The sequence below is a fragment of the Pelodiscus sinensis genome, chromosome 7, assembly GCF_052426305.1.
Source record: "Pelodiscus sinensis isolate ZL-2025 chromosome 7, ASM5242630v1, whole genome shotgun sequence".
In the NCBI taxonomy this organism is placed as follows: Eukaryota; Metazoa; Chordata; order Testudines; family Trionychidae; genus Pelodiscus; species Pelodiscus sinensis.
The window spans coordinates 40804051-40825985 of record NC_143058.1 but is presented as its reverse complement, the minus strand read 5'-3'; the positions used below and the strand labels follow the sequence as shown (position 1 = coordinate 40825985).

The 21935-nt window shown below is 41.1% G+C and overlaps 1 protein-coding gene across 1 annotated transcript in view; it reads right to left on the bottom strand.

The window, feature by feature from the left end:
* CERS6 (ceramide synthase 6) overlaps nt 1-21935 on the bottom strand; it is a 260054-nt gene that overhangs the window by 121740 nt on the left and 116379 nt on the right. The window contains exon 4 of the mRNA XM_006135774.5: nt 1760-1817. Within this exon, the coding sequence (XP_006135836.1) occupies nt 1760-1817 (58 nt within the window). The remainder of the gene's footprint in view (nt 1-1759; nt 1818-21935) is intronic.

The following is a 21935-nucleotide window of genomic DNA, read 5'->3' as shown; positions in this document are numbered from 1 at the left end:
AGACTGAAAATAATATACTTTCTGAACTTGTTTCTTCTTATGTATCCTGTACATGCAGGGTAATTTTGTTTAAATAATAAAAACAATTTTAAGGTGTTGTTTTTGAGCATTTTAATTGAATTCCAATTTCCACCCAAATGCAACTTGACACAAACCCCAGATAAAAAAATTAAGAAATGCATCAGCCATCATTTTCTAAAAACAATAGGAATAAATGTATATTGAGATACATCATTGCTTAAACAAATGTGCATATATAGAGAGTGAATCCTCCTGGTTAGCAAAAAGACGTACCAAATTTAGGCTTTAGTTAGTTGCAAACCAACATATTGTGATTTTCCCAGCCAATGAGAATAAACCTTTCTTTAGGCAAATAACTGAACAGGACAAATGCAAAACAAGATTAAAATCAATTATTTAAATCAAAGTTTCCTGCTTGCTGGTTTAAATTATGATTTTAAAATAATCAGTGTTGTATAGTAATTTGATTTAAAAATCAATCCACCCTGCTTCACAATATTATTGTATTGGCTCTGAAATGTTGCTTCACATACTACTATTATGTTCCATGCAGAGAATTATCTTGTGAGCTCCAGAAACTTGCCAGTAGTAGAGCTAGGGATAGAAACAGGGTTCCCTTCTCATTCCCCAGCATCGCACTCTTACTACAGTAAAAGAACAACTCAAACAGCAAAGTTCAGCCCTCTGAAGAACTATATCAACCATATGCTACTAAGACAATAGAAACCAGTTATGGAACATTCCCTTGAATTATTCATTATGACAACATTAATTATCAGCCATTTTGGCTTTTGATGCCACAGCCATGGAAGAGGATGGGGAAATGAAATGTTGGGCCATTAACCAGAAACTTTTTGCCTCCACAGTGCCTCCTTGTTGGACATGTTGCATATAATCCTATTAATGTTGGCTTTGGACAAATGGCTGAGGAAACGGTCATGTTCTCACCATGCTTGGCACACATCTTTTGCGGTGTGCACATTACATTGGCTGTGCTGCCAGCCTCAAGCATTCCAACCTTGTGAGGCAGACCTCAAAAATCATAGAGATTTGTTTAAGAAGCATGACTTCAGAGAGGAAAAAAAGACAGAAAGATCTTTTCATTTGCCTTTTGGCTTCTAAGCTTTTACTACACACTTAAATCATGTTTACAAGCTTTTCTCCAAACCATGAAGATTAGAACTGTACTTTGAAATGAAAGCTGAGATTTTCATGCAGTCTCACCATTCCAGCATCTGGGACTTTAAGAAAGCATACAAAATATCACAAGACTTCCAATAAAACAGAGTTAAGAGAGCAGACTCCCCTGTGAAGTGGAGTTGGGAGCAACCATTTCTTTCTGAGCAAAGAATCTATATGAAACTTCCTGGAGATTCCTCTCTCCTATATAGGTTATTTCCACAGATGAGGGTCCAGCACGGGGACAATCTAAATATAATCATTCCTTAGTAAGTACCATGATCAGCCTAACACCTATTGGGAAACTTGGGATGTTGTTACTCCAAATTCTTTGGCATATTTTTTTTTTCAAAAGCTCTTTTCTTTTTGGTTTCAAAAATAGAATCCTTAAGGGTTCTCTGCAAAGTACCAATTGCAATTTATTTTGTAATTCATACATAAAGCATATTTTAGTGGTGGTGCCTGATGATTTTTTAAACCACTGCTATATACATAGATATAATATTAAACAGATTTGTAGCCAGTTATAAAAGCACAATACAATAATGAGAGTTCCTACCTTTTTCAGGAACCGGACCCCATAGGTAAATATATAAAGATAAAATGTAAATCTCCACCTGAAAAAAGTAAACAGATTTACACTATGATACTAAGTTTACATATTTTGTAGCACAACATCTAATCTCCTATTGCACCATAAGATTAATGTATATTGGCCAATCAAACCATTCTTTTCATTCAGAAGATTGCTGTCAAGTCCCTAGTGACTAGAAGCAAAGTTCTTGCGGAGATGTGCTTAAATCTTGCTGAAATGAATGGCTGTCAAGCACTTGCTCACAGTTAAGTACATGTTTAAGTGATTTCCTGAATCTGAGCCCTAGTATTCTGTCTCTTTTTATGCAATTAAGTTCTTTAGGACATATTTGCTTCCTTTGGCCTATGCTGAAGGAAGTTTTGCCTGAGTGATGATTGCAAGATTGGGTCTTTGGCTACAAAGCAACTGGTAGAGCACCAAATTCTAACTGTCTTCCTTATGTTCAAAGAACTTTACTTTTAAACTTAATACAAAACTTAATATAAAACTCTCCTCGTTGTCAGTGCTTTTCAACTACCTGCCCTTCTCATATCTCAGCACTAACAAGAGAGTGTTCTATGCTTTCAGCAATGAAAACATTTGTTAAGTTAGATTATTACAGTGTTCCCTGCTGTAGGGAAGAGCATCAGCCAAGTGAGCTGGGAGCTCTGTAATGGACTCTAACTACTAGTCCTTGGAGTGGGCGATGATTTGTCCCTAGAGGTCTCAGGTGAACAGCCGATAAGCATACCTGCCAATCCACCCCAAAAGTTTATAACTGAAAAATGTTCCAAACTTTCTCACTCTGCAATACCTTTGACACAGTAAGTCTATCTATCCTTAGGGAACGACAGGGAAAGCACAGATTGAGCCTGGAGTTGAGGACTGCACCAGTGCAGTGTAGTGCTTTGTGAAGATGCTACATATGTCAATGGCAGAGCTTCTCCCATCAGCATACATACTCCACCTCCCCAAGAGGAAGTAACTATGTCAACAGGCAAAGCCCACCCATTAACACAGTGATAGAAATGTAGCCGTGTTAGTCTGGGGTAGCTGAAGCAAAATGTAGGACAATGTAGCACTTTAAAGACTAACAAGATGGTTTATTAGATGATGAGCTTTTGTGGGCCAGACCCACTTCCTCAGATCAAATAGTGGAAGAAAATAGTCACAACCATATATACCAAAGGATACAATTAAAAAAATGAACACATATGAAAAGGACAAATCACATTTCAGAACAGGAGGGGGATGCAGGGAGGGGGGGAAGGAAGGAAGGAAGGTAAGTGTCTGTGAATTGACGATATTAGAGGTGGGGAGAGTGGGATGTTTGTGAGTTAATGGTGTTAGAGGTGATAATTGGGAAAGCTATCTTGATAATGTGTAAGATAGTTCAAGTGTTTGTTCAATCCTCTTTGGAGAGTGTCGAATTTTAACATGAATGACAGTTCAGAGGATTCCCTTTCAAGTGCAGATGTAAAAGGTCTTTGTAGCAGAATGCAGGTGGTTAAGTCATTGAGAGAGTGTCCTTTCTGGTTAAAATGGCAAGAAACTGTTTTTCCATTAACACAGTGCAGTCTACTCAGGGTTTTAGGATGGAATAACTGTGTTGCTCAGGTGGATTTTCCACCCCCCTGAACAATATAGTTACGCCAACATAAGCTGGTAGTTTAGAGCAAGTCTAAGATGCAACAAAAAGGCAAACCAAAGTCCCATCTTCACCTAGGGTTGCCAGATGGTCTCCCCCCAAAATACCGAACACACAGGCTAAAAATTTGTCGCACAAAAAAACCACACATCCTGCGTGGCTACTACCAAGAGCCACCAAGCTGGGAACAGAGGGGGAGGCAGCAGAGCCTGCTACCTAAAGCAGAGAGAGGCAGACCCCGGGGCAACACAATGGCAGGGTTGGGGGGGGGGGCAACCATGGATAAGAAGGTGACTCCCCCATAGCCAGGTCTTTGGGTGTCCCAGTGAGAAGAAGCAGAAATTTCACCCCAGTCAGTTTTGGCTGAGAGCCCATGGAAGGTGCCTAAACGCAACTACAAAGCACCTGCGGGCTTCTCTCCTGGACTACGGTGCCACAACAAACTTGAACAGCACTCAGGAGCAGGGACAAGACTTCTCCTCCTCCCCAAGGCATGACTTCTCCTTAGACACAATCAGCTGAGGGCTCCCAGCACCGATTGTACCCCGCCTCCCAGCCACTCCCCCCGCCCGGCTTCTACACACAATCACAAGCTCCCAGCTGGGAGACGGGGCCGCGATCGGTGCTGGAAGCTTAGGGTTGCATGCAGAAGCCAGGTGGGGGGAGTGGATTCCCAGCCACTCCCCACGCCCTCACCAGGCTTTTGCATGCTACCACAGGCTCCAGCGCCGATCGCAGCCCTGCCTTCCAGCCACTCTTCCTACCCCTCCTAGGCTTCCATCCAGCACCCAGCCAGAAAAACAAAAAATACTGGACATTGCACATGTCCGGTATTTTCTGAAATTTTTACCGGACAGAAGGCACAAAAACCAGACAGTCCAGTAGAATACTGGACACCTGGCAACCCTATCTGCACCACTGGGTGCCAGACTACGCAAAGAAGTCAGAGTGAATCAGACACCATCTGCCAGGAAGACAGGAGCCAAATCAAGCCTGAAAACAGGGCCTGATTCAGAAAATACAAGTCACTGGGAAGTGGGTGGAGATCTGGTCAAGGCCTAACATAATGTATCTTCTGGAGGAAATTCCTGGATCCCTGAAAGAGGCAGTGTAGCAACACACAGGGGAGGTAAACACCAGGGGCTTTTCAGTTAGGGTGCTCACTGCAGGTATAGTGTCATAAGGTGACATTGGCCATTAATAAGGAAAGAAGCCACACACTTCTAACTGGGTTTTAAGAGAGGGCATCTGGACCATATACGTGGTATAGCCCAACAACATAGAGAGTCAGTCTGGAAAAGGGCAGAGGAGAACTACTTGGTTCACAGAAAGGGCAGCAAACTGCAGGAGGTCCTGGAAGGAAGCAGTGGCTGGTTCCTGGGGGAAGGCTCAATGCAGGAAAGCAGCAAAGAGTTTTAGCAGCAAACTAAAAAACCAGGAGAGCCAAATGGCAGAGAAAGGCAGAGAGAGGGAGAGAGAGAGAGAGAGAGACAGTAGGCAGGAAAGGGCTGAGAGTCAGGGTGGCCCCATGGGGAAGTGTGGGATTGCAGTCTCACTAAAAGGACTGGAGTGGGTTTTCTGGTAAACATACAAGAGAGGATCAAAGAAGAGCCCAGTTTGTGGTATGTGCTCTTTTGATGGACTACACAGGATATGGAATTTTAAGGACGGTATAAACTGGGTACTAGAATGGAGTGTTTTGGAGGGGCTTCTGTTATAGAGTATTTTGAATTATGTTTTCATAAGAAACCAAACACCGGGGAAGGTATAGATAGGTATAGATAGATAGGAGAATTGTTGTGATGTTATTGGGGACTCTAAAGGAGGAGAACGGAGATAGGTACACTCATATCTCAGCTTGCTGCAGGACCACCTTGTGACAAATAATTTGGGCTCAAGATGGATGGATTTAAATCCAAGTGATTTAAATCACTGGATTTTAGTCATAATGTATAATGTATATTTTCCTGTCTTTGTGAGAACATTATCTAGGGAGGTGGTGGAATCTCTATCTTTAGAGGTTTTTAAGGCTTGATTTGAGGCTTGAAGCCTTGGCTTGGATAATTTATTTGGGGTTTGTCCTTCTTTTTGCTAACCGGGAAGTTATCTAATTTAAGTTACATTTATTCAGATTATTAATTTTACATTTTTTACTAACTTATCACATGGCAAATTTACTAAATGATTAAATTTTACTTGTATTTTATATCAAGCGCTATTTGGAAGGGAATTCACATTAAATTAAAAAATGAACATAATTGATTTATTTTTGTTAAATAAAACTACCCTAATAGATACAGATATATAAGGGGGGGAAAAGCTTTACAAAAAATTTATCAAAACTTGTGTTTAAATTTTAAACTGATTTATTAAAATGAAGCATTTTATGTAGATAATGAACTGAATTGATCATTTCTGGTCAGCATGTCCTTCAAGATTTTAGAATTAGTGGATCTTATCCGGTCACAATTTTTATTCAAGTTTAGAAAAGGAAACCAAGCTTTCCTGTTTTGTCAGCCCCAATTGATTTCTTAACTTTGAATGAACTAGCCAATGAATTGAAAGAGCTGAAATGAACCTAATAATCTTTCTATACCTTCAGAAGAAGCTAATTTCCTCAAGATGTTTTGTTTTATTTTTAGCAAACAGGTTCTGGTTGCTTAGTCAGTGACTTCCAGTTGTTCAGAGATTTGACTTTTTAAAAACTTGGCAGTAAATATGTGGTATTTAGCATTTTTGTGTAATTTAAATTATTAATATCTTATAATAAGTTTAGGCCTTGATATGGGATGGCAATTTAATATTAAATAGAATTTAAATAAACCCTGTCTTTTAATTTAAATTAAAAACATCCTGAGTTTCATTAACAAGTGATACTAACTTTCACTAGTTGATATTAGAGCTGTTTTATTGCTCCAGTAAAATGTTTGCTCAGTAAAATTGCTTGATTGCTGTTAATTGCCCCTGAAGCATATTTGTGGATTTTTGGGGCAGATTGGAAGGCACATAAGGGGAGGTCAGGCTACCAGTCAGTATACAAGCAACTAAAAGGAAATGTCAGATCTTGTTCACAAAAATATCATAAAGGACAAATTGGGCAGATAGTGTGTGTAAAAATGCCAGTGAGATTCAAATTGTGAACAGAAGCAGCCTCTTGTTCATCTGTAAGACAGGCAGCTACAAAAATGAAATTGCTTAATTGGTATTACACAAATATTGGTCCTTTCAAGAACTCCATAGTACCTGCAACATACCAGTATCTTTCATGTTGCCAGGCTACTCAGGAACTGTTGTAAAGCCTAGTATTCAAGTAAAGAATATTACCTCTGGTATTAGAAAGTCTTCTAATTATGTGCAGCAGGTAGGAAATAGCAAGTTGAAGGAATGTAAGAGAGTTTCCTTATGAGCCAGGTCCTAGGATAACAAGCCCTTTTCCATAACTACGTAGCCATGCAATTCATGTGCAGGAGTTTGCAGGACTGTGCCAATGCAAATCAACCAATGGGAATAATTCAGAACTATGATGCTTTCCTCTAAGGAAAATATTACTGCTGAGGTTCTTCCCCTTCCTCCCCTGCCCAACCTTCTGTCACACTCATAGAAAATATGAGAAGTTACAATAACTGCCTTTCAGTGATAAGAAGCCCACCGCAGAGAAAGAAAGCTCTCAACTTGAGATGTAGAAATCCAGGAACACTGACTTTCAGTTGTGAATATGCACCTCATTTTGCATGGGGACCATTATTTTGAAGAGAGAACATTGAATTATCCTGAATTTTAATGGAAGACAGAACAAAACTTCCACTGACTTTAGTGGCACTAGGACCTCTCTTATATTCTTATTACACAAAGCTGGGAGCCAGAATTCATGATGAAGTCTATCCACAATGAGTTAGTCAACAATCTATAGGGTTGGACAGGTTGGTATAAAGAAAAATTATGTTGAAGAATGACAGAATCTGTATCAATCAACTTTTGCAATAAATTACTCAGCTCTAGCAGTAGAACATCTTAAGCTTGCTCTCCGAACATGTGAAATAGCACCGCAAAAGGTTTTCTGATGCTCCATGTCAGGCAGCTTCTTTTCCTAATGGCTTCAAATGAAATCTTGCCTGCTTTCACACCAAGAATGAAATCCTGGTCTCCTACATAAAGTCCATAGATTCTCCCACACCACCTGATTGTTTACTGTTAGTTGAAACACCTGAGACCACTGTCAGGGTAGACACAGTCATATGACCTCTATAATTAATAATAGCAATGTTAATACTGTAGCCCTGAATCCATTTAGCTCTAGAAAAAATGTAAGTGGTTTAGCTACTTAATCAATTGACTAACAATTAACATGCAGTATTCAATGAAGCTTAACTGCTACATGGTCTATTACACGGTCTGCAAACATCAATGACCTTACTAATCAGATGGTATTTAATTGATATGTCTTATTAAATCTAAATAGGACTAATAATTACTATTAGAGGTGTGTTAAGTATTATTAATGTATACTAAGTTCCCTAAAATCTGCATTCAATTTAATTTATGCAATTTAATTTATGGGATGGTTTAAAGTGAGATTTATGAACCATTACAGCCTGAAGAAATACACGGACACCAAACTGATATTAACACTTTTCCTACAAATAATCTGAGAACTGGAACAGACATGATCAGTTTGTAAGATGACAGACCCATCAGCAGCTAAATTGTGGATTTACCACTAGCCCTGAGCTAGTATGTAACTAGTATGAAGCTGCATGTAACTGTGTAGCCACAAGTACAGACCTGGGATTGAATTATGATTCAGTTCTGTGCCTGGTTTCTTAACTTTCTCAAGAGAGAAAGTAATGTGAGCCAGCCTGTACAACGCCCTCCTTCCCACCCCCTCCGTCCCCAGGCCATCCTATCATGTGGAAAGGAGAGTAACAAGGCCATGAAATATTCTCTCACACTGTGCTATGACCCTTAATGATGGTAGTCCATGTTACCATCGTCACAATCCATAATAAAGCCAGACTGAAGTATGATTATGGATGTTCTTGTAGTTAATTTGAAAAAGTTAGTTTGCTCTAAATGGGTCGCCAATTCCATCATGGATTCAATAATTTCTGTGAACACAGTAAAGATCTGTAGTGCAGGAGAAAGAGACAGGGGTGTGACAAGCAGAACAAGGGAACCTGAATCATTTCTCCAAGGAAGATATGTTTGGAGATGGAAATGACTTGGCTCAGCTCTGTTTGCAATTCATTATACATTTTGCCTGCCACAGGCACTTTTCAGTTACATGTTGTATAGACTGCAGATGCATCAAAACCACTTGGCAAGACATTGAATACAGAAGAAATGAATTTTCTTGGTTCTGTTATATGGTAAAAAAGCAAGCCCCATGTTTAAGTTCTTCCTTTCTGACTGTTTGGTGGTGTCAAACATAGACAATACACAGATAGCACCAAGCCCTGCAGTCAGTGTCTCTGTAAATCAGAACTCAAGCTGGCTTTGCTCGAACATGTAAAGGTTTAAATGATTAAGTGTTTTAATAAATAGTTAGCTTTTAGAATCAAGCAGGTCAACAGGCTGCATATAACCATCCATAAAACTCTATATTGACGTGCTCATAACCATCCAAAATACGTTACTCATGTCTGTAATATGTTTATAACACCTGATTGTTTATAAACCCTTTATAAATAATTTGGAAGTCTATCATCTGGCTTGCTCTTTGCCTTGTGTAAATATTGGGTTAAATCCTGACCTCACTGAAGTCAATGGTAAAACTCCCATTGAATTCAGTGGGGGCGAGAGTTCACAACCAAGTCTAATTTTCTTCTCCCAGGCACAGGGTTCATGGCGGTATCAGTCCTGATTTATACCAGAGTAAAACGTGAAATTAGTCTACTTTACTGGCTACCACATATGTTGACTACTGAGAGTTTATCCTCTTGATTTAATATCAGCCACATCTCAGCTCACCTTCAAGACTGTACATAATCTCAGTAGCCTTCTCCATCACATGCCTCTGAAGCTGGGGTCTGTAACAACTCATATTCTTTGTGTACTAGGCACAGAGAGGGGCTTATAACATACTCACTGATGGCTTACATACTCCTCCTTAAATGAGGCAGATCCTCATTCTTGGAGGCCCACAGCTGTTTGAATCCTGGACAAGCCCCCACTTATGTGATGACTACCACCTTAGCTGACACACTTGGGGGTGATCAAGGACCTGCACAGCTAGCTGCTGCAGGCTGTGTGAAAGACCCAAGGCTCTTTAGCTGGGGCTGTAACACTCTTATCCTCTCTGGATTTTGACACATTCACTAGTAGCTTTCACATATTTGCGCCTTACACTTGTGTTCTCATTTTCTCTACTTCCTCTCTTCCTCCTCCCAATTTTCTCTCTCCTCATTGTTCCCCTCCATCTTTTACTCCCACATTCACACATTATCATGCTGTTCCCAAAGCTCGGAACAAGTTCCAATATCAAACCCCTCCTTATAACCGACTGCTTCTACCTCCTCACAATAGCTCCTGTCCCTCCACCAGTTTCAGAACAAATGGATAACTACGAAAAATGATAGAGTGGGATGCAATGTGAAGACAAAAAAGCACATAACCTTATGTCATGTATGCCTCCCTCCAACCTCAACTCTTTCTAAGACATCATCTCAGATCATTGCTGATTTAGCCTAAATAGCAAGTTCCTCAGGATAGAGACAGTATCCAATGGTCTGTAAAACAGCCCGGGCACCCTCAAAGCTACAACACTGAGGCTTTGTCTACACTGACTTTTTCTGGGCAGAAAATATGCTAATGAAGGAATCATTAGCATAAGTCGTGATGTTAGCGTATTTTCTGCAGTTTCTTTTTGCACAAGAAACAGCAGAAAATATGCTGACATCGCGACTTGTGTTAATGAGTCCCTCATTAGCATATTTTCTGATGAAAAAACTCGCAGTGTAGACATAGCCTTATAGTCAGATCATAGGCTTACATTGGTGTTTCCTTGTGTTACAATGCAAGCTCTTCAGGGCAGGAGCCATCTCTCATTCTATGGCTTATCAGACACCACTGACATTTACACAGTTATAACTACAATAACAGTCAAACTCAAGCCTGCAGTCTATGGTAGTTCTCTATTTTGCAATGGCATTTGAAATGCAATTGCTGCAGATAGAGTGCAGTGGCCTCCCTCATGAAAATAACTGACACACTTTCCTTAATTTCCTTATATAACAGTCTTTCCTGTTGTACTTCAGCTGAATGGCATTATGTTAAGATGTTTACAGTTCACATCAAAAGCTGTCTGCTGCTAATTTTAGGTGAAAAATGAAAAGGATTCAGAGGAAATACAATGCAGTTGCAGTTATGCATTTTAAATATATAACTTAGTGGCCATCAGCTTGGGCTCCCAAACGAAGATCTGCAAACATAAAATAAAAAAAAAAATCCCAACCCATTCAACCACATAATTGTAATTGCTTCATCTTTCAGATTCAGCACAGCATGGCAGGCAACAATAGGACTAACTGCTTGTCATTTTACTGTAGTGTTGCTTCTATCGCTGTGTATGTTAATATGTTTGCCTTGTAGTGGTATTTGCCTACACAACAATCTGCTGCAGATGATGGAAGCATAGCATTAGAGTTATTATTTTTCTTAAACATTTATCTCACACTCCAGAAATACTGATGTGAATAAATTATCTGCTATGTTGTACCAAGATTATTCAAAAGATTTTACAGGGTAATATTTTCACAGCTGCCTAAGAGGTTTGGATACCCAACTCCCATATATTTTAATACCAATTGACTTAGACAGCTGTGGAAAAATTCAACTTAAAATCTTTATAGAATTTCATAGCAATGTCCAAAACTGTGGCAGGGTCTGTTTAAATAGATATAATGAAGAATATCAGTCTTAATATGTTTGTATCTAGGTTAAATTATTATAGAAAATGTATCAAATACATACATATATGTATTTATTAGGATGGGATAGTCCACAGGGACAAGAAGTCTCTTCCTACATACTCATCTCCCAAACATACCCTGAAACAAGACTGCAGTTAGTGCTGCAATAAATGATGTGTAAGACCCATATGTGATCATGTACAGAGACAAAAAGTGATTAGAGCTGGTGTAGCAGAAGGTGAGAACCCAATCCATGGAAAGTGAAAAAAAGAGCTCCTTATGCTGTTCCAGTCTAGCTACTGTTAAATATACTCTTAAATGCCTATTTTCCATCAGCTGGGAATGAGGAAAGCATGGCTATTACTTCAGCGCTAGGATGAAGAGATGTGAGTGAGAGATAAGGCAGGCAGCAAGAGGGTTGTGAATGTGGATCAAACCTTCTTGGGATAAGCAAGATTTGGAAGAAGACTCTTCTTTCCTCTCCACTCATGTTACCTAGAGAGCTAGAGAATCTTCAGCCTACTTGGGTCCATGCTGCTTAGCTCAATTCTGGAGCTCTCAGATAGACCCCGCGACGAGGATGTCACCTATTTATTGTTTCCCTACTTATCGATGCCCCTACCTTCTGTTTTCAGCAAAGTATTACCTACCTTGATGTCAGTCCTGAAAGCAGCTCTTAAGGCAGCAATCAGGACAGTCACTCACAAACTTCTCCAAGAGGGTGGATGCCTGGATGGCTACTCTAGAGTACTCCCAACTCTGGTAACTGTAGTTTCTATGCATTAATAACTAATTAAAAAAGAAGGGCAGCTGCAATCTGCTCCAGTTCATGTCAATTATGCATAGCCTCCAGTCTTGGAATATTTTGCAATTTGGTCTTCAGCTGAGCAAAGTTTGGTACTCCAAACGCATTCAATAAATTCATAACTTTTTACAAGACCTCTTTATTACCTGACTTACTACAATCACTGCTCTTACTTGATTAATTCAGTACTTCATATGGGAAACTGATGTACATAGGTGAATGTCTATCCACTTACATCATCCAATGTTTTCTCAAAATTAGGAGACTAGAGCAGGGCTACTCAACTTTGGAAGCCCCGGGGGCCACAATGATACTCACAGCACATGCCGAGGGCCACAACTTAAGTGTGGTAGCATATACACGCAAATATATATGCAAATATATGCAAACAGCTTATTTCACACTGATGGGCATGAATACAAAGCATTTCTCACTATGCCCCGGCGTTACTGGCACCTCCTCCCTGGGGGCTAGAAATGCCAACACACTGTACCTGTCTGTTCCAGCCTGCCCCCGTCTGCTTGCATTTTTCACTGCTCACCCTGCCTGGGAGATGCCTCGCCATTGTGGAGCATGTTCCCAGTGGAGGACATGTTCAAAGGATCCCACCCATGGGCTATGTGTTGAGCCCTGTGTAAACCCAAACTGCAAACAAATGGGCCGCAGGTCGCATGCCCATGTTGAGTAATCACTAGAGTATTCATTTTAAGAACATACTGCCAAAATACTCCTCAGGAATGCAGTGAAAGACTTGACTGCTTTTGTTCAGCATGATTTATTTTTTTATGAGAAGCAAATATTTGCCAAAATAGATATTCCAACCTCTCAAACCTTCTAATTTTATACTAGTAATGATATTTTAAAGATATTCCAGAAAGATACAAATCAGTAAGAAAAATAGAGGGAAAGAGAGAGAGAGAGAAAGAGAAAACACCTTTGCAAGTCACCTTGTAATACTTACTTATTCCCCAGTTTAACAAAATACTTAAATGTAGGCGTGTCCTGAAACACACTTTGAATCAGGGCCATTAGTACTGCACTACTTCACCAGCTAGTACAAACTGGTTTCTTAAACAATACAATCAAAGCTGCTCAGCCACTCAGCAACATCTGTGATGGACTGTGTCTCTGGGATGCCAACTGAGACTCAGAGATGCCACTGAGAGAGCCTCTTCTGCCAGCCTGGGGCCCCTTAGCCCTCTCTTGCTGAGCCAGCACTAAGGCCTCCTGTAGCAAAGCTTACAGGAAAGGCTGCACCCAGCTGCAGAAAATACAGATACTAAGACCAGCTCTGGGAAGACTTAGGGTACATCTATACTGCAAAGCTATTTTGGAATACCAGAGTATCCCAAAATAGCTATCCTGAATCTTCACAGCAAGCCTGTTATTCCGGGCTCGCTGTTCCAATGTTCCTGTAAACTTCATTCTACAAGGAGTAAGGGACGTTTTGGAATAGTGCTTTATTTCCAAATTTGATGCTGTGTAGACAGCTCCAAATGACGAAATTAGGTATATTTAAAATGGTTAAAGAAGTAGCAAACAGAACAAAGCAGATCTCTAAGAAAATAATACAAAGCATACAATCTAAGCTAGCTTCACTTAAAAATAAAAAGCTGATTACAATTAATAATTTCTCACCCTAGACATTATTTCAGATAGTTCTTCACAGGCCAAAGGGGAAGGCAGAGGTAAGATCAGCTGAAGACAATCATTGTTTCCCTTCTCTGCCTTATACAGAATTTCCGTAACGTGGGAAACCTTTGATTTCCCCCACTCTCCATTCATCAGACCAAAGAATTAGTTAGTACCAGGTGATCATAAGTCAGTAGCATTATGGACCGGCCACAGGAAGGCCAAACTAGTTGTAAGGCCCTGTCTGGTTTTTCCGTTGTAATCCCTGAAGTGTCAGAAGTGGGAGTGACCCAAGCAGCAAATACGAAATACAGATACATAGGTCAATATTGCTAAATTCATCTACAACAATGATACATGCACAAAACGGGATAATCATGTTGCATAAATCATAACTTTTCCAATGATATCTTACATGAGCTATCTTGCATAAAGCATTTCTCATGTCAAATCCATATCAAACATTTTCATAAAGCATATGGAATATTATGTGACAGAGTCCAATGGTTTTATCTGTTACATTGTTTCAAAAATACCTTGGTTCCCAAATGTTAGGTTAGCTCGCCTTGCAGAGCTCATTTAGTGTTGGGCTCCTTTCTAGAAGGAGCCTTCTGGTGGCTGAGCTTTGTATTAAATGTGCCAGAGTCCATAAGAATTCTTGTTAATGTGATTGGCAGATACTGGGAGCTGGAGATTAGCAATCTGCTCTTTCTGTTTCCGTTGTTCTTTACATTTTATTTTTTTATATTGAAATACATTTTATCAGTACTGAATTTAGGCTCTTAATGTTAATGCAGTTTTAAACATAGTATCCCAGTTTCTATCCTGATATGACCTGTGCAAAACCAATGGCTTTTGGTGTACTCAGTGCAGAATTTGGCCTAATATATGGATATGACATTTTGTTACTTATTCGGTTTTACGGTTGATTAAGTATCACTGTGCTAACACTATGTACACATAGTTCTATTTTTTCCTTCTATCTATGGGTACGTCTACACTACAAAGTTAATTCGAACTAACGTCCGTTAGTTCGAATTAACTTTGATAGGCGCTACACTAGCGCTCCGCTAGTTCAAACTTAATTCGAACTAGCGGAGTGCTTACTTCGAACTAGGTAAACCTCATTCTACGAGGACTAAGCCTAGTTCGAACTTACTAGTTCGAATTAAGGGGTGTGTAGCCCCTTAATTCGAACTAGTGGGAGGCTAGCCCTCCCCAGCTTTCCCTGGTGGCCACTCTGGCCAACACCAGGGAAACACTATTGCCCCCCTCCCGGCCCCGGACCCCTTAAAGGGGCATGGGCTGGCTACGATGCCCGTGCCAGGTGCAAGCCTGCCAGCACCCAGCTAGCAGACCCTGCACCTGGCACGGCTCGAGCCAGCCACCCGATGCCCCCCAGCCCTCCCCCTCTTCCCGGGACCAGGCTGGCGGCTCCTGGGAGCTTGCCCGGGAACTCAAGAGGCGGGCACCCGCCTGGTCTAGTGCGGACATCGTGGACCTCGTCCATGACCTCCGCACTAGGCACAGGAAAGTGGCCATCTAGGGCAGGAGAGCTGCCAGCCTGGCCACCCAGGAGCAGGTGTGCATGAAAATCAAGGTGGTCCACTGAGACCCCCGACCCTGAGCCCTGAGCTTACAATGGCCATACTGGGTCAGACCAAAGGTCCATCTAGCCCAGTAGTCTGTCTGCTGACAGCGGCCAACCCTAGGGTGGATGGACCGAAGACAGTGACCAAGCCATTTGTCTTGTGCTATCCCTCTCCAGCCTTCCACAAACTTTGGGCAGGGACACCACTCCTACCCCCTGGCTATTACCACTCCATGGACCCAACCTCCATCACTTTATCTCACTTCTCTTTAAACTCTGTTCTAGTTCTAGCCTTCACAGCCTCCTGCAGCAAGGAGTTCCACAGGTTGACTCTTTGCTTTGTGAAGAACAACTTTCTGTTACTAGTTTGAAGCCTGCTACCCATTCCTTTCCTTTGGTGTCCCCTAGTCCTTCTATTATGGGAACTAATGAAGAACTTTTCTTGATGCACCCTCTCCATCCCACTCATGCTTTTATAGACCTCTATCCTATCCCCCCCTCAGTCTCCTCTTTTCTAAACTGAAAAGTCCCAGTCTCTTTAGCCTCTCTTCACATGGTATCTGTTCCAAACCTCTGATCATTTTAGTTGCCCTCCCCTCTCCCACCCTCTCTCTTCCCCTCTCCCACCTCCTTTTCCCAGTCTCCCCGAGTTTTGGTCAATAAAGAGAGATTCTGTTTTTGAACACACGTTTTCTTTATTTTGTACATCAGGAAGGGGGGCTAGGGAAGGGTAAGTGGAAGGAGGTGAGGGAGGAATGGGGTACGAGCCCCTGATGGGGAGGACTGGGCTGGCTCTGCAGGCTTCTGGGGGTAGAAGCTTTCCTGCAGCCCCCCAATTGTCCCCTCTCCCCAGATGGCATCCTGCGGCAAGTGCAGCCGGTCTGATGGCCGAGTGCTGTGATGTGCCCAGTGTGGGCACTCAGGGCACTCCAAGCCAGGACTGCTTTGCAAGCGGGGCACCCCTGAGAACTGTCTGTCCGGGTGGGGGTCGGGTCCCTTTAAGCACAGCCCTCGGCTAGCCTGAGGCAGCAGCTCCATGCTCTAAGTCCTCATTTGATGCCCTGCCAGCACTGCTTCTGGCCATCCTTAACCCCGGTTCAGGGTCCACTTAATGTGGACATGCTAGTTCGAATTAGCAGAACGCTAATTCAAACTAGTTTTTTAGTCTGGATCCGTTAGTTCGAATTAGCTTAGTTCAAATTAACTAATTCGAACTAATATAGTTTGAATTAGTGCTGTAGTGTAGACATACCCTATGATATTGCAATTTTTCAGTGCCTATGGTCATTTTCCCTTTAGTGGCGGTCTCCAGTCTTGTTACTTAACATAAGAAGGGCCATTCTTCCTATGTTAATGACCCAACAAAAGGATCTGAGTCCCCGCTTACACTTCCTTTATCCAACAGCCTCCCTGACCTTGAGGGCTCCCCTTCCACTCTCCTGAGTAGCAGAGTCCTCGAAATCCCAACAAGGCTGGGCCCAGGTTTCCTGGAGCTTAATCCCCGACCTTGTAATCACTTTGGGCAGGGGATAGGGTGTCCCCACTCCAGGGTGCTCTCTGCACACTGCATGCTTTCTTGACCCAGTTATCATTTCATGCAGTTCAAAGCAAATACAATTTATTAAACATCAACTGATTAAAGAGAAAAGAATAAGAAAAAATGAGAAAGTCCTGCTCTATAGCACGGAGACATCACAAACAGACTGCAGTCTGCAGAGTGTAAGGACAGTTCACAGTCTGTTCCTTATAGGTCCCATGGCTCGCTCTCAGGCCCTGGCTGTGCTGCAGGGGGGCTGCAGGCTGGACACGCTTGCTCTGGCAGTGACCACACATCCTCAGGCTGTAGGTGGCAGGACCCCTCTCCCAGTCTGGTCTGCAGGGCCTCTTGGCTGGTAGTGTCTCCCTGCCCAGAGCTTCTCCACGCACTTTGCTGGCCCCAGCTGCTCACCACACCCAGCGGCAGGCTGTGCTGCTTTGCCATTCTCCAGCTCCTTGTGTTGCTTCTCTGTCCCCTTTGGCTCTCTGATCACTGCAAGTCTGCAGCTCAACACAGGGTCTGCGCTCCTTGGGCTGTGTGTGCCTGACTCTCTTGCTGCAGGACTGCCTCTCCCCACAGCTTGCTCTTCTTAGCTCTCTCTCCTTGCTCAGAGAGACCCAGAAAATCCCAGCTCCCATGGAGGACGGGGCCTGGCCTCTTACTTTTCTCACTAGCCTGTCCAACCTGTCAATCAGGCCGAGCTGGAGTGCTGGCCGCTTTCCATTGTCTCTGGGGTCTGTCAGTCTTAGGGCCCTAATTTCTCATGGACTCTTCCCCTTTTGATACTGGGAGCTGGCAAACCAAAAACTCCCACAGAGTTTTAAGTAAGGGGCTAACAGTCCCCTTACATAAAGGATAGGTTACAAACTACAGTCAACAGTTCTTTCAGAACTCTTGGGTGAATGGTCCCAGTGACTTGTTACTGTTAATTTATCAATTTGTTCCAAAACTTCCTCTAATGACACCTCAATCTGGGATAATTCCTCAGATTTGTCACCTAAAAAGAATGGCTCAGGTTTGGGAATCTCCTTAATATCCTCAGCTGTGAAGACCGAAGCAAAGAATTAATTTAGTTTCTCTGCAATGATTTTATTGTCTTTGAGTGCTACTTTAGCGTCTCAATTGTCTAGGGGCCCCACTGGCTGTTTAGCAGGCTTTTTGCTTCTGATGTACTTAAACATTTTGCTATTACTTTTTGAGTTTTTGGATAACTGTTCTTTGAACTGCTTTTTGGCTTCTCTTATTATATTTTTACACTTAATTTGATAGAGTTTATGTTCTTTTCTATTTTCCTCACTAGGATTTGACTTCCACTTTTCATCGCTCACTGCTTCTGTTGGTTGTTAAACCATGGTGGCACTTTTCTGGTTCTCTTACTGTGTTTTTTAATTTGGAGTATACATTTAAGTTGAGCCTCTATTATAGTGTCCTTGAAAAGTTTCCATGCAGCATGCAGGGATTTTACTTTTGGCACTGTAACATTTAATTTCTGTTTAGATAACCTCCTCATTTTTGTGTAGTTCCCCTTTCTGAAATTAAATGTCACAGTGTTGAGCTGCTGAGGTGTTTTTCCCAGAACAGGGATGTTACATTTTATTACATTATGGTCACTATTTTCAAGTGGTGCAGTTATATTTACCTCTTGGACCACATCCTGTGCTCCACTCAGGAATAAATCAAGAATTGCCTCTCCGCTGGTGGGTTCCAGAACCAGCTGTTCCAAGAAGCAGTCAATTAAGGTATCAAGAAATTTTATCTCTGCATCCCGTCCTAAGGTGATGTGTACCCAGTCAATATGGGGACAGTAGAAATCCCCCACTATTATTGGATTTTTTATTTTAATAGCCTTTCTGATTTCTCTTAGTATTTCATAGTCACTGTCACTATCCTGGTCAGTAATATATCCCTACTGCTATATTCTTATTATTAGATCATGGAGTTACTATCCATATTCTATGGACCATTTTAGTTCATTTAAGATTTTTACTTCATTCAATTCTACATTTTCTTTTACGTATAGTGCCACTCCCCCACCAGCACAACCTGTTTTGTCCTTCTTGTCTATTTTGTACCCTGGTATGACTATGTCCCATTGATTGTCCTCATTCCATCAAGTTTCTGTGATGCCTATTAGATGAATCTTCTCCTTTAATACAAGGCACTCTAGTTCACACATCTTATTATTTAGACTTCTAGCATTTATGTATAAGCACTTTAAATTTTATCACTATTTATCTGTCTGCCATTTCCTGATGGTTAGGCTCTTTTTTGTTTGATTGCATCTCATCTGATCTGACCTATACTTTATCATCTTCCATCCTCTCCTCCTGATGTATAGCCAAAGGAGGGAGACAGCACTTGTCAGAAATGTGTTTTATTGCCATAAATGCAATTCTCAGTTTCCTCTGCTAACCATATCTGTAAGTATATGGTGGCTGACTGCAACAATTACTGTATTAGCATGAAAATGGAACATCAGTTGTTATGAAACAGAATGAGCTTTGGTTAATAGCTGTAACTCTCCTGTTTACACTCAATCCCATCACAGTTTATACCTTGAATTAGATATTATTGCACAAACATTGTAAGTGTGCAAAATCATACAACTAAAATATGTGGAAATTTATTCCTATGTTTTGCATACTTGTTTTTATGCCAAAACAAACAGAAATGCCCTAATATGTGTATAACTATAGCTGCTGAGTATTCTTTTCTTCATCTGAATAAACATGAAGCCAAAATAAAGAGGTTGCTCTGCATTCTCACACACATGCGCTTTTGTTCTCAGAGTTCAGACATCATCACTGCTGTGAAACAGACAAGCTCTTGAGAAGTATCTTGGGTTTTGACATGAAATAACATGTCACGATGCATCTAGAAATCCCACTGGTCTCTTCTTTTGCACTCACCACATCTTCCTTGTTATGTTTGAAAAAGTGCACTGCACATTACAAGCACTACTGGAAATGTTACAATAATAATATTGTACTTCCAAGCCCAGCAGTTTTTACTCACAGCTAGTAGGAAGGTGTGGACAAGTTTTGCTAAGTTAGGTTAGTTTCAGACTAACAAACTGTAACAGATAGAGGCGAAGCTTTGGTAACGGTAATGGAAACTCTAAAAGCCTTTTAAAGCTCTGCCCTAGTGAAAGTTTTGGCAACAGATCACAAGGGCTAGGCTGTGATTATACCTAGATATCGTTCTTCTGACACTTAAATTACCATACTGTTTACTGTGCAGGGTTATGACTTACATAAAAGACTGTTACTGTAACGATTTTCTGAGGTTATAAAATGTATCTCTTCATTAAAATCCTACAGGAGGCACTCAAAGGCATATTTCAGAGGCTAAACAGATACATATTACACAGACTGTAATACAGATTATTTCAGTTATGGGAAGGCTATGTCTTCTAGTGAGCAAAGTTGATAAATTCTTCACACCTATACTGCAACTGTACATTTGCCCACACTTTATCTCTCACATTACCCACTCCCATATCCTGAGCTCCTCAAAGCCCTCCTCTTTCTGGTCAAGAGGAAGGTGGATGACGACTCTTTCTGGGGTGAGTGACTGCCACTCCTAAACTGCCAATGGGTCTCACTCCAATTAAGCACTGAGAAACTGCTGCCAAATCAGGAGACAAAAGACTTGAAATGTAATAAAAAACCTACTGAATCTTGCCATTGGTTTAAATGAGCTTTGGATCAGTTTGTTAGAATCGCTAATCACTGGGCCAGCCCTCCACCCCATCTGTTATTTTTCTAATCAATAAAATCAGGAGATATTTCACCTCCCACACTAGGGAGTAACAACATTAATTTGTCTAATTTTAGCATGCACCAACAAGAGAATTAATAAGCTTATGAGTGTTTTCAAAGTTTAATGCTGTTACAGATCCAAAATTAGCACCTTTTTAGTTTGGAATGTTTGGTATTACAGAAATTAATGTTGCACACAATTCTACTTTCCGATCCACACAGCAGCACTCGTCTAGCATGCTGTTTTCTCCCTGCTGAACGTAAGCAGTTCCTCTATTAATCGTAATGGACTATTTGCCCAGGTACAAAGAACAGAACATCAAAGCTGAGATCCATTGTCAGTAAATCCTTTCCATTGGTTGGTTTCTGAAAAGGGAATGTTGTTGGCCTCTTTACCCAAAACAGGAAATGACACATGCTGAGGCCTGCAGCTTCTTCCACAAGTTCTTCAGATATGGGTGGGGTTTATGTTCCAATAGAGCCTATTTAGCAAAGTTAAATAGCTAATTCGTCAAACTGAAGTTTTCTCATCAATTGGCCAATTTGATTAAGAAATCAGACTCCTATCTAAACATATCAACAAAATAACAAAGTAGTTTAAGGATATGCCATTAACCCTGGGAGCATATTTAGGGCAGCAGACGTTCTCAAATCTTTTCCATTGTATGGACAACATTTTAGTACAGAGGTTTTCACATAGGCAACGTCTCCTCCTAATCACAGTCCCACAACATCCCTGTGCCAATTACAGTAATTGCTACTTGGAGAAGTAAAGTATTTGTGTACTTCTGTACACTTCAGTATGCAACATCTCTACATCCTTCTTCAAAACACAGCATATATACATCTATACACAGCACATCTTTAAAAGCAGGTGTTTAGAAACCTAATTATTTTGTGGAAGAGAATGAATATTTCTCTTTCACAGGTTCAGAACCCATCCAGAAAGTATCTCTCTGGACATGTGCCATCTCCTAAGATCTTGCCTCTCTCTGTTCTTTCTAACAAAGTTGATTGTGTTTGGTATGATATTACACGTGACAACATCACTGATGCCAAGTGTTCCATCCACCCAATTCTTTCTGCATTCCCAAAGCTTCTCTTAGGATACTTTGCTGTATTATATTGAGTATGTTTAGCTACTACCAGATATACAGAGAGTTGATAAAAATTCCACATCACACTTCTTAGCTCACTAAAGCTATAGTACCTCTGCTGATTTGGACTGGCATGTTCTTGAAAATGATAAACAGGTTCATACACTAGGGTGGATTCTTAGA